This window comes from Falco cherrug, chromosome 5, assembly GCF_023634085.1.
Source record: "Falco cherrug isolate bFalChe1 chromosome 5, bFalChe1.pri, whole genome shotgun sequence".
Lineage (NCBI taxonomy): Eukaryota > Metazoa > Chordata > Aves > Falconiformes > Falconidae > Falco > Falco cherrug.
In genome coordinates, this window is record NC_073701.1 from 21,717,547 (window position 1) to 21,730,365 (window position 12,819).

General features: G+C 39.5%; 1 protein-coding gene across 8 annotated transcripts in view; it reads left to right on the forward strand.

Annotated features, from left to right (window-relative positions):
• SLC15A5 (solute carrier family 15 member 5) overlaps positions 1–12,461 on the forward strand; it is a 71,320-nt gene extending 58,859 nt beyond the window's left edge. For all 8 annotated transcript variants that reach the window (XM_027807632.2, XM_027807633.2, XM_027807634.2 and 5 more), the window contains 3 exons: positions 1,104–1,235; positions 9,353–9,461; positions 11,988–12,461. In XM_027807632.2, the coding sequence (XP_027663433.1) occupies positions 1,104–1,235; positions 9,353–9,461; positions 11,988–12,132 (386 nt within the window). In that variant the 3' untranslated portion in view covers positions 12,133–12,461. The remainder of the gene's footprint in view (positions 1–1,103; positions 1,236–9,352; positions 9,462–11,987) is intronic.
• Positions 12,462–12,819: the final 358 nt, after the last annotated feature.

Genomic DNA, 12,819 nt, shown 5'->3' on the forward strand with positions numbered 1-12,819 from the left:
AATGTTTTAGACTATACTGTTGCATCTACAGATGGTGTCCCAGGCTCACCTGCTTGCTTTTTCCCTCAGACTTTTGGTTCTTATTGCGAATGAGGAAAAAACACTATCCATGTTTGGTTTTTTCTTTACTATGCTTCAAAATCTCTTGTTTGGACATCCAAATTAAAAAGGATGGAAGAAGATGATAATAAAATTTCATTGGTATTCAGAGCTGTTTCAGGCAACTCAGCATCCAAACAGGATCCTCTGCTGACAAAGTTTCTCAAGCTGGAGGTCATTCAAACTCAACTAATAAAGCAGGCTGTGAGAAACTGGGGCTTGGAGAACAAGCGTGGATGAGGGCTCAAGGTGTGAAATTAGAAAACAAGGGGTTTTGATAATCAACGAAAGTTACTCAGAACAGCTATCATAAAGGCTTACTGCTACTGTAACTTAGTTTAGTCAAATTACAGCTGGTGGGTTTATTCATAATCATCCATGCTACAATGGCATGCTACAGCTCCTTGTCACCACCATGGCTGTTGCTTCTTCTGGTTAGGCTTCTGGCAAGAAAGTGAAGACCAATGTCTTAAAAATTAGCCAGCAGCTCTGGGGATTTCTCTCTGGGGAAGAGGAGCATTTTCCAGCCTTAAATTAAAGCAAGGTAACTGTCCAAGTTAAGGTAGAGCTCTAGATTTTGGAAGTATTCACTAGTGACCATGCTGCATTGGCTCCGGCACAGGAGGTGCTGCTGTCCTGTGGTTGAGTATCACATCCGCTCTCCTCACGCTTGCTGACTGTGGTGGTGTTTCTCTGGTCTTGCTGTGCCTGAGGCTTTGAAAGGTGAAAGCAACTGTCTGGGTGAAAGGTCTTTACATACTTGTGGAATACCAATAGTTGTATGTGTGGTGGTTTATTACAGAGATTAATTTAAAGAGTTTAGATAATTCTTTGTTAACAGGTAAATGCTAACATGTTCACTTGCCCTTCTGCAGCAAGGATATTCTCTGTAAAATATGGAAAGTCCCTATTAAAGACACTTTGCATTTTTTTTTGTCTTATCTATCTTCTACCATTGTTTACTTCCTTCTTTAATCTGTAACTATATCTGCTTCCTTTCTAAGGTTCCTTACTTTCATTCCGGCTTGTGCCAGAAAGAATTAGAGGGATTTCCATGCATTTTTTAACTCTCTTTAATGGAGCTGGCTGTTTTATGGGAGCTTTCATTGTTCAAACAGCCCATGCGGGCACTCAAGGTAAGAATATGCTCATGACCGGTGTTCCTGAGCAGTTTTCTAATATTATTGATTTGGAGAATTAGGCAGAAGAATTAAAGGTGATGCCAAAGTTTTATTGATTTGCTCTCACAATTAAGATAGAATTAAGATAGGAAATAGCCTTCTAGCTGTAGTCATCCAATTTTAATGAGTCATCTTAGTTTTGATAGAGCTATTGAAGGATGGCATCTTGCAGGAAGCCCTCAACTCCGATCTCTATACTTCTGTCCTGGAAGACAAGAAAATAAATTGTCTAGGAAGCACCTTTTTTTGTTCATGAAGAAGTATGTTCATGTTAGGCATGTTTATGTGGAAGCCTCTGGCCATGAGAGCAATATTAGTGCTTTGAAGAATGGAGAACATAACATGCCAGCCTTTCTATTCCACAGCGTTGCAGGGGAAAGGAGGTTGGGTTGAGTGTTTTAAAGCTCTCTGGGGAATTTGTTCCACTGCTTCCTTACACCTCTCCATCTGTGCAGCTACTGGAAAAGCCAGATTCTGGGACAGTATTGTCTCACTGTGGTTTTACCTTTTGCAGATGAGTTCTGCAATTCCCAGACAACTTAGTGTTTCAAAAGGAGTTATTTCAGATTTGGCCTCCTGAGGAGAACTTAGTATAAGCCCTGAACTGGAGACTTTTCTGGGTTGCTGACTTTCAAGACAGGCCAAAATTGTCTTAGTCTTTTTTTCCTTTGCCAATGAGTCTTTGTTCAATACAGAAAGGCTTGTTTCATAAGTAAATTTTAAAAGTCCTTGACCCAAAGGACAGGGATCCTTTTGCTCACGTGTCTGAAATAGTTCCACTTGCTGAAGCAGTACTTCTAAAGATGCTTGCCATCGATAAGTTTAATTGTTATTGCATTACAGAGAACTATTCTCTTACAGAGCACAACTGCTGGCTGTAATGCACAGCACCGCTGCAGTTACCACAGTTGCAGAACTTTGTAACTGCTCATAGTTAAGATCTGGGTTCTTCTCTTTCCTGCATAAAGAACCATGTAACTTAAAACAAGGGAAAGTGGGTGTTTTGAAAGTGACAAGAAATTTTAATTCCTACTTGCAAGATCTGAACAAACGAATGGTTCTTTGACATGCAGTGCTGTTTTCAAGTTAACTATTCCATTAAAATTTTATTACAAGACATAAAAGCATCACCTAGAGATGGGTAAAAAAAACAGGAATGCTTACCCAAATGAATCAGGCAAAGATCTAATAAGTACCGAGGTATCTAGTGTGGAGAGCAGAGCTCCTTGAATGTCCCCCAGTGGAATAGATCTTTTTTTCACTAGGTAATATGGGTTCAATGAAACTAACACTTCAAGAAAGATTGTATTGCTGACTCCTTTTTTTTTTTTTTTTTTTTTTTTGTCCTTCCCCTCCCACTGAAAGTATGGAAATTACTAATTTTGATAATGTTGAAATATTTTGGTTTAGTAAAATTGACATATTTTACTGCACTTTGACTTTACCTATAATTAAATATTTATAAAATAATTAAGTATAATGTCAGTATCAAAACATTTTGCCTACATTGTGCCACGATATTCCTTTATAGAATATTTTTATATGAAGCAAAAAAGGAAATCAGTTTTTGCATTTGGTTTGCAATGCAGTAAATTTTTGTCTTATTTTATATCAAGGTGATTCATTCTTATTCTGTAAGCCTGTATGAAAACATTTAATTGATTCAAAAGAGAAAATGTTCCTTTCTTGCCAGAAATACTTTTTTATAAGAGCCTTCAAATTCTTATATTGGCTGGGACCAAAAAGCCTGTATTCTCAAAATTCTCTGCAGACCACATTTACCATGTCTTAAATCTTTTTGCTCAAGATTTTTGAGTAAATTGAAAAAGTTTCCTGGCTAAAATACTCCTTACTTTTATGAAGTTGGTTGGCCAGCTTCTCTACTTAGCTTTGGGAGAAAAAAAAAAAAAGTGCAACTGATGTCTGTCTGCAATTTTGTCAGACCTCCTCCTGTTCCTGTAGATGGAATGGACCGTGCCATTATCCTGAGCAAACATCACTCCTAAATTTCCAAGGAATTCAGTCTGTAGTCAAGTCAGATCAAGCTGCTGTATTAGGATGGAATAAGCCCCTAAAAAGGGGAAGTCCTTTGCAAAACTTGAACATCTTCAGAGAAAATATGGTGACAAATGTTTAATGTTTGCTCTGTTGCTGTAGTTAGGAGCATTAGAGGTTACTTTCCCTATTAGTATGTAACAACATGTTATTGGGCTCTCACATTTTATTTCTAGAAATAAGTGGAATCTCACTGGGTATCTTCTTCTCAGTGTTCCCTGCTTGAATGAGATTAATTATTCTAAGTTACCACAGTTCATGCAATTCACAACTTGTAAATAATGGAGATATTCCTCTATCTTCATTTGTGTTGTTATGCTTCAAGCTGAAGACATAGTGTGTTCCTCTACTCGTGGCAGCTAGACTTTTGTCCTGCTCACTCATAGATCAAAATAGGCTTGGGATCAGACTTCTGTAGACTGTAGTGTGGTACAGACTATAACAAAACCAAAGAGGCAAATCGGCTTGGTTTTGTTTTTCTCCTAGTTTGATAGGAAATGTTATATACAAAACTGTCTTGTTCCATTTGTATTTTTTTCCAACTCTTCCACTGTGCTTCTTATGGTATTCTTTGATGCTTGTGATGAAGAGTGTAAGACCAGCAAAATAATATTTTTTGTTAATTTATGAAGCCTAATGTTTACTTATGGAAACTTCTAAAGATGACAGCGCTTCAGAGAATAAAATTGTGACCACTCTTAAGTCAAACTAAGGTCAAATGACACAAATTAATCTCTCATTACTGACATTTGATATTTTTTTCATCTCTTTTAAAGAGCTTGTAAAAGATTTGGAATCTGGACAATTTATGGAACTGGGGGTAAATCAAACCAACTGAAACTTTTTTTTCCTCTCCCCTAAAAAGCTGAACTAATTTATTTATATTGGAAGATCAAAGTTCTGTCTCTTTTGCTGAAGGAAGATGATAGTGTTTATGCCATGGATTTGTAAGATTTAACAAGGCTTAGCGTGCAACTCTTGGGCTATGGCTGCTTTTGTCTTGTCCTGTGATTCTTGTTTCACTAAAACCTGAGCCAAGACTATTTCTGGTTCTCCCATCTCCAAGCAATGAGACCGTGTTTGCCATGAAGCAATTCAGGGTACAGTGAAGTAGATCCTCCAGTGTGTATTTTGAAGTGCTGAAGCACAGAGGGTGTTGACAAAATTTAAACATTTTTGTATCCTATTTCATGTCACTAGTTTAGAGTTTTATTTGGGTTTTTATTGGCAAAGTTGATCAGATATCAGTCACATTCAAAGCTGCATTAATCATTTTTAACGCATTTATGGAGAATGGTGCGAAGATGATAAAATAAGACTTTTTAAAAAATCTGACGAGTGCAAACAGATGATGGGTGACAGTGATATTTTCAGTACAAGCTGGGAAACTGCTTTCTTTTGGATCTCTTACCTCTCCTAACATTTTAACGGAAGAAGATGCAAGACAAAACCTGTCCTCCTATGCCAATCATTTCAGAATACATTTCTCTAAAAATATTAATGTAAATATGTAAGGAGAAAAAAGGGGGGGGGGGGAGGGGGGGAAGGGAAGGTCAGAGGTAGGAAACTACTCTGAACACAGTTTTCCTGCTTGTATTTAGAGAACTGAGGGGGTTTTGTGGGTTTTTAAGGGCAAGGGGTGGTTTGGTTGATTGGTGCTGTGGGTTCTCCCCACCCCCCCAGTTTGGAACCTTGTGCGATTCTAAATACCAAAGATAATAAAGCTAAAGGATATTTCTTTCAGTCCAGATGGTGGTGTCCACTGGTGCCTACTTAGCTAATAAGGATTAGAGGCAGACTGAGACTTTAATTTGGATATGATTAAACACTAAATATATGCCCAGTAGCATGATGAAGTGATAGAAGGCAATACAATCCTTTTGTAAGACATCAATTAATTTTTTCTGTGACAATAGTCCGGATAGGTTGCAGGATAGCTGTAAAAATGCAGGAATCCATACAGAATAGACTCACTTCTGGCATGTGACTGTTTTGCTCTGTCTTCTGTGTTTTCCCAATACTAAAATGTGACGGTGTTATTCAGTAATCCAAGCGCCTCTTATGCAACTTTGGGCTTTGTTGTGAATCCCTTGAGAGCTCCAAGGGTGCTGTTGTAGTAACAGATACCTGGTATGCACTAGTATATTTCAAAGGCTGGCTTACAGCCCTTTCCACGTCATCTTTGATGGATAGCATTGCCAGCAGTTTGTCGCTGTCAGTCATCCACCAGAAGCAGCCCAAGAAAGTGGGTGGGTTTTTTTGTCCATGTCCTAAATCTTGCTTCACCCACTTTTCTGTCTGTGTTAGTAGGATCGAGTGTTTTCTCTTGGTATTGTGTAATGTTCCTCCTTCTTGTACTACCTGAGCATTTTTCAATGCAAAATCGACAGGACTGTAAAATGTCAGTGAAAGTTTACCAGGCACTTTATTTCAACGATATATGGTATAGCAGGCTTGAAGAACTGACTTTGCCTAGGCTTAATCTTCTAATTTCTTCTAAATTTGCCATGAAATGCATAACTGATTCACCTCTAACCAATAAGAAAAAGCTCTTTAAAATATACACAGCTAAAGGAAACTTCTGCTTCTCTGTGTTGATTCCTGCTACAAAGTATTTCCATTGTTGGAATAAAAATGGAAATCAGGAGCTTGTTGTAGAAAGTTAATTCCCAGTGAGCGATTATCTATGTGGCGAACCAACCCTGTAATTGGCACTTCTGTTGGCAATCTCCATAGAAAAGTAAAAGATTGACAGAACCCAAAGGCGATGTCTTTTGGGGGCAAGTGAATTGTCAGTATATTGCATGCTGATTCAAGGATGAGGAAGTGCTGGACTCTTCCAACACAGCAGTGCCCAGGGCATCTTACTCCAGTAAAAACAAACTGGCCCAACAACTTCCTGATGTTCGTGGCTGGGAGTGAAATCCTGGAAGTATGAAGCCCAAACCCAGTCAGTGGAGGGTGCTAGAGTCTGTGTTCAGCTGGTGGAAGCTGTTAGTGGGATGAGAGGTGAAAGTGTCTAAAGGGTTTTCATTCTAAAATGAAACACATGGGTGATGTTTTAACACTGGTGGCTGTTCTCCCAAGGCTTGCTGCCAGCACAGGATCCCCTGTGCAGTAAGTGTAGGTAGAAGTGAATGTAGTCCAGGTTTATCCCCTCTTTAATGGAAAACCAGCTTCCATTTAAAAAGGGAAGTAAAAATGAAGTAAATGTTTTTGGCTGAAAATAGAAAACGGTTGCATTAATCTTTGCTGTATCCACTGATGAAAATACGTATTGGCAGCAGGATAACAGTCTGGATATCTCTAGCACTGGTGCCACCCTTGTTTCTCCACAGAGGAAGGCACCCCTGACAAACCTTGCTACCTCTTGCTGAAAGGAAAGGAAAGAAAGCCTTGCTCCTTCCTCTTGCTCTGGATGGAGCAGTGAGCTGAGAGCGAGGTGGGGAGGGCTGTGGGAGCTGGAGTCTTACCATGCCCAGTCTGATCCTGGCCCTGCCTATGCTGTTGCTCTTATAATACAGCATTTTCCAAAGGCTTCGTGGTGGTGTTCTGGCCTCACTGTCTGAACGCTGGTGATTACTACAGATGCACAGAGGAGACAAACCCATGATCCACAGGCCATGGAGGAGGCCAGTGGCGAAGTGGGGGCAGAACCCAGACCTCCTGCTTGCTGTGCTGCCCTCTCACCCTGATAACACCAACCGTTCCCACTCTCAGCACTTCAATATGGTGCCTTTGCTAGCATTAAGGTAGTTTCAAAGGTCTCTTTTACTCCCTTCTCTTAGAAGCTGCTAAATTCCTCTTTCCTCCCCCCCCCCCCTTTTTTTTTTTTTTAATTCCTTAGCGCTATTTTTACATACATAGTACCTATTCAGGTTCCATTGTAAACGCCATTCCATTAGGAAGCTCCTGCTGCTCATATAGTTAGCCTAGCCAATGTAAATAACCGAGCAGACAGTGTGAACTCTGCTTTGACAAGCTGTAGCGCCGAGCCCCATGCCTGCTTTCCCTTTCATCAGATACACACGCTCTCTCCGTGACTTCTATCGGCCACTGGGGGATGTGAAATGAAAAACTACCTGATTGTGAATTATGACAGTAAAAGTTTATAAGCTACTAAAATGAAGTTATAGCACCTAGGAGCTCAGTCAACTGACAATGTTAAATGATACGTTTTAAAACTCGCTCTGAGATAATGCTACAAAAGGAACCGCACATGCCGCGGTGAGGTGGGGCTGCTCTGTGACAGGCGTGGAGCAAACTGTGGAGGAGTTAGGGAAAACTGCTGCACTGATGACAGTTGTTCTCCGTTAATCTCAGGAGAGGTAAAGGTAACTGCTTTGAAAAGAAATGTGTTTACAATTCTAAGATGTGGAGGAAAGAGAAAGATGTAAATATATGGAGGGGGGAAGGAGTAGTGGGGTGTCCTTTGACTGCTGGAGCTCCTGGGCTGTGGAACTGCTCTTTCTCTCTAATTAGAAAATGTTGACAAGCTAAGAATGACATTGGATGGCTAAAGATGGCATTAGGGGGCAAAAGAATGGTTAAGGCTGCCAGGCCCATACAGCACAGCTGTGGCAAAGAAGGCTGCTTTTCCTCCTGTCCCTTTCAGGTCATTCCAGTGGTGAATAGCTACTATTCATGTGGGTAGGATTTGATAGCAGGCTTTGAGGGAGCAAAGAAAGGCATCCTTGGACGTGCTGGTGTTCCAATCAGAAGTGTGCTTTTGATCTGAATCTCCTGATCCTCTCTGATTTGCATCATGGAGTGATCTTGGAGCACAAAAAAAATATAATTCTTTCCTTTTGGATGGAACTAAACCAAAAAAATGCTCGTGCCTGATATGTTCCAGCTGTTAGTGGGAACTGGGCTGATGTGAACTCCCCCCTGAGCTGTGTATAGTGTGGACATCACGTTCTCAGCGCTGGCAGTTTCACACTCTGTATTTGCTCCTATTGCACTTCACTACTTGGTAATGAAGACAGGCTCTCTTCTTTAAAAGCAATAAATATCCCATATTCCTAAATAATGTAAAAGGTCGTTACAGCAGTGTAGATCTCTCTCTGATATTCTGTATCTACTGTAACTTCTTTTTCACCTTGGTTTTATGTTTTTGTTGTAGTTGGTTATGGTACTTCAGGTACTGATTGTCTTCAAGCACGGACTGACTGGAGCTGGCTTTCTTTTTAAACATCTTGATTACCATAGTTATTTACCACCTGAGCTTGTTTGCAGACTGGCTCCAATGCACAACATCAAAAGCAGTACAGTTGCAAACTAAAGCACACAAGAATAGAGGCAGGGAAGGCTCCGGGTTTACATAGGTGGTACAATCCTCTGCCGAACAGAGTTTAAGCTACCAAAATGTCCCAGACATCACTGCCAAAAGCCTTGGTAGAAAAAGGTCTGATTCATGCAAATAAACATCGTGTGTAAGACAAGGACACGTTACAGACTCATAGCTATAAAGGCAGCTATAAAGAAAGGTAAAGTAAAATGTCAGGTAGTTTCTTGACAGTGGAGCACCATCCAAAGAACTGAACAAATGCTTTTTATGCATGTGTGCTTTTGTTTTGCTTAAGAAGGGCCTGTTAAAAGCATGAGAGATGTAAATAAGGATTTCTACAGACCACCTTAATTCTGGCTTTTCCTAAAACTTTCACATTTGACACTCATTTAGCTATGTGCACAGGATAATATAGGGGGAAGGTGGCCCAATCATTGCAGAAGTAGCTGTGCAGAGTTAAGTTTTCCAGTACACTTCAAATTTTTTTAGGAAAGTTCTTCCATTTCTCTAAATCTCTATTGCCTATCTGCAAACCGTGAACAAATTACACTGTAGACTAAAAAAACCATAGATGCTGTGAGAATGAAGTCTGTATAAATAGCTACAGGGGGGTTCAAAGCACCTGCTGTGATTGTGTCTTACACAAAGTTATGTTTGTGTCTTTCATATGAGCCAGATCTCATCCTGCAAGGTAAACTAATTCTGCTTCAAATGTCTGCTTTGCCAGGCAACTGGTTTCCACACAAGCTGCATGAAGGTAAATTGGAGAGATTCTTCTTCTTCTTGGCTTCCTTAATGATGGTGAACACCCTGGGGTTCTGGACCATTGCACACAGGTATGTGTGGGAAAATGAAAGCTTGATGTTTCATTTGCAGATATGTGTAGAAATTCTTGTAAAACCTGTAAAGTAGTCTGTAATAAAGAATTGGTAGTGATAGGTCATATGTTATTGTTCAAGGCTCAAACTTTAGTATTTTTTATCTACCTTGAGGAGAAAGATTTCACAGGAAAAAGTATGTGGTAAAGTTAAAAAAAAAAAACCAAACCACAAACCAAAACCAAAACAACCCCACTGATAATTAGCCATAAATATTTAAGAGATCTTATTAACATAAAAATGTCTTGAAAAAAGAGCATCCTCTCCTTTACAGAAGGACATAAATATGTTGGCATAGAGTTTAGATCACATCACCAAGTTGTCTTGGTCATGGAACTGAGCTCTGCTGCACTTGGCTTTGTACCTATATATTGAAAATGTTGCTGTTGTCTTAATGAGCTTACATCTTTAGTATAGGACCATAGGTGAAGGGGTTGCAAAAATGTTACGGTTTAAGCCCAGCCAGCAACTAAACACCACATGGCCTCTTGCTCACTACCCCCATGTGGGGATGGGGAGATAATCAGAAGAGTAAAAGTGAGAAAACTCATGTGTTAGAATAAAGACAGTTTAATAGGTAAATGTGCAAAACTTGCACACACATAAGGCAAAACAAAGAATTCATTCACCACTTCCATGAACACCTGCCTGCCCAGCCACCTGCAGGAAAGCAGGGCTCCATCACACACAAAGGTTACTTGGGAAGACAAAAGCCCTAACTGCAAATTTTCCCCCCACTTCCTTCTTCTTCCCCCAGCTTTATGTACTAAGCATAACTTTCTATGATATGGAATATCCCTTTGGCTAGTTTGGGTCAGCTGTCCTGGCTGTGTCCCTTCCCAATTTCTTGTGCTCCTCCAGCCCACTTGCTGGCAGGGCCTGAGAAACTAAAAAGTCCTTGATTTAGTGTTAACATTACTTAGCAACAACCAAAACCATCCCTGTGCTGTCAGCATTGTTTTCACAGCAAATTCAAAACACAGCACTGCACCAGCTACTAAAAAATAAATTAACTCTATCCCATCCGAAACCAGAACACAAGAAAACAGCAGACTGCTACCGTTTAGTGTGGTATGCAGTGGTTTCAACAGAATAACCCTGAAATATTTTTGATACCCTACCAAGCAATGAGTTAAAAGCAACTTTCTGCTGGAGACAATGGAACTGCTCAATTAGCCCACACACAGGAACCAATTTTGTTACCTGTAGAGCCTAGATTTAATTCTTGCCTGAAATCTTGCCTGAAAATGCTAGGAACTCACAACTGCAATCCTCTTTTACATCCAGGGTAGTTTGAAAGTTCGTCTGCCTCCTATATGCTGGAACATTTAATCACAGTTAACTTTCTGTTGTCAGTGTTACAAGTAATACTCATAGTTGAGAACAGGGAGGGAAGCAAATTGTGCCACCACGAGTGGAAAGGGTCATGTGCGAGTGGCATTCTTTCTTAGGCAGTGGGCTGCAGTTCTATGGAAATCCTTCAGAAACCTTGATGCAGTAGTGATTTGATAATGACAATAATAGAAAATTTCCAAGGGCAGTGTACTTCTGGAACTCTTGAGAAAAATACTGCTTTTTCTATTACATATAGCACTAACTTTGCAGCACCAAAGATTGCCATAGCATCTTGTCAATTATTTCAGCTGTGACCTGAGACACAAGTGTCCTTTTATTCCAGTGGCTAGATTTTGATTCTTTTCTTTTAAATGTGACCCAAGTCATGATTAGAAATGTTTCTCTTGCATGTACTTTGTTTTCCTTTCAGAAGATGAAATTTTATTCTTCTGTAAAATGAAATTTTCATTTGTGACACTGTTGAAAACAAAAAGGTTTTGATTATCAAAAAGTGGCCATAGAATTGGGTTGAACTCAACAAATAATTTTGCCATAAATTAACGTACTTATATGAAGACATCTATTGACCTCCAGTCTTCCAAAAAAATTCCAGTTTTATTTCAAACTGGTATTGCACTTCAAATTTGAGGGACCTCATTTTTCAATAAGATGACCAAAGCCTACATGAAATATGTTTTTGAGGTCCAATGTAACTGTTTCATTTTGTGCTGAATAAGACTTTTCCTGGAAAGGGGAAAAAAGGGTGATAACTATTCAGATAAAGACTGATTTAGGGATAGGGGGTAATCCATCTTTAAAACTCTAAATTAGAAAAAGTACACTAAAATTTCTCTGAGGAAAAAAGCAGGTTTATTTTTAAAAAATTTGTTAAAATGACACAGTACACCTATGATTAACACCTGCACCTCATTTGGCACTTCCCGTTCTGAAAGGTTCTAGGAAAGCACATATCATTATCCTATTTTTCAGGCTGCTTAGAAGTCCAGGACTCAGAAGGCACTGTAACTTGTCAAAGATTACCTAATAAATGAGTGAATTAGGTAAATAGTGAATTTACCTAATAACGAGTGAAGCTAATCCCAGAAAGGATGATTATTTTGCTTTTTCCTTCCCTGTCCTCCCTTGCAGATACAAAAATCTGAATCAGGAATTCACCAATGAGTTCAGAGGAAGTCTTCCTGAAGAAAACCTTTTGAAGCATGAAAAAGCCATCAAGCATTGTGCTGGTGTCCTGGAAAGTTCTCCCATTTTGTCTCCTATGGAGAAAACTTGATAAAATTTCACCCTTTGACTAAATTTTGATTGTGTTATCAACCAGCTTTCTGATAAATTACCTAGCATACTTAAGTGGAACTGCCAATGTTATTTATGAATTATCTTAGGAATAATGTTATTTATAAGTTTGCAAAATAGCAGTCATCGTAGAACTTAACAGTGCAACATCCTGCAAGGCCGTAACACATCAAGGGCAAGCAGAGCTCACTGCTTGGCGTGGTTGATGGAGAGAGGCTTCTAACCTCTGTAGGGAAACAGGCATCCATGTGTATTCGTGCTTAGTAATGGTTCAAAATTAATAAACTCATGTATGCATTTAACAAATTACTTTGTGACTATCACTTACAAATAATTTTGGAGTCTGGTATTGACTGCTTGATACTTGCAAAGGTATACTGGTGTGCTCTTTTTGGCTGTGCTACTTATCTGCTACCCAGTCTTCAGCAAGTTGCTGCTTTACCTTCAGCAAAACGGACACAGCTGCACTAACCTTCTTTGCAAATTGCTTTGAGATCTACCAAAAAATATACTGGAAACTATATAACAGTAATAAGTCTGTAAAGTATGTCATGAAACGCTGATGCTGAGGCATCTAGTCTTTTATTTGGCTGAAGCACTGTGAGATTTGTCATTCCTAAAGGATGATACACAGAAAATTGTTAGTAGGAGAACTGGAGACCAGGAA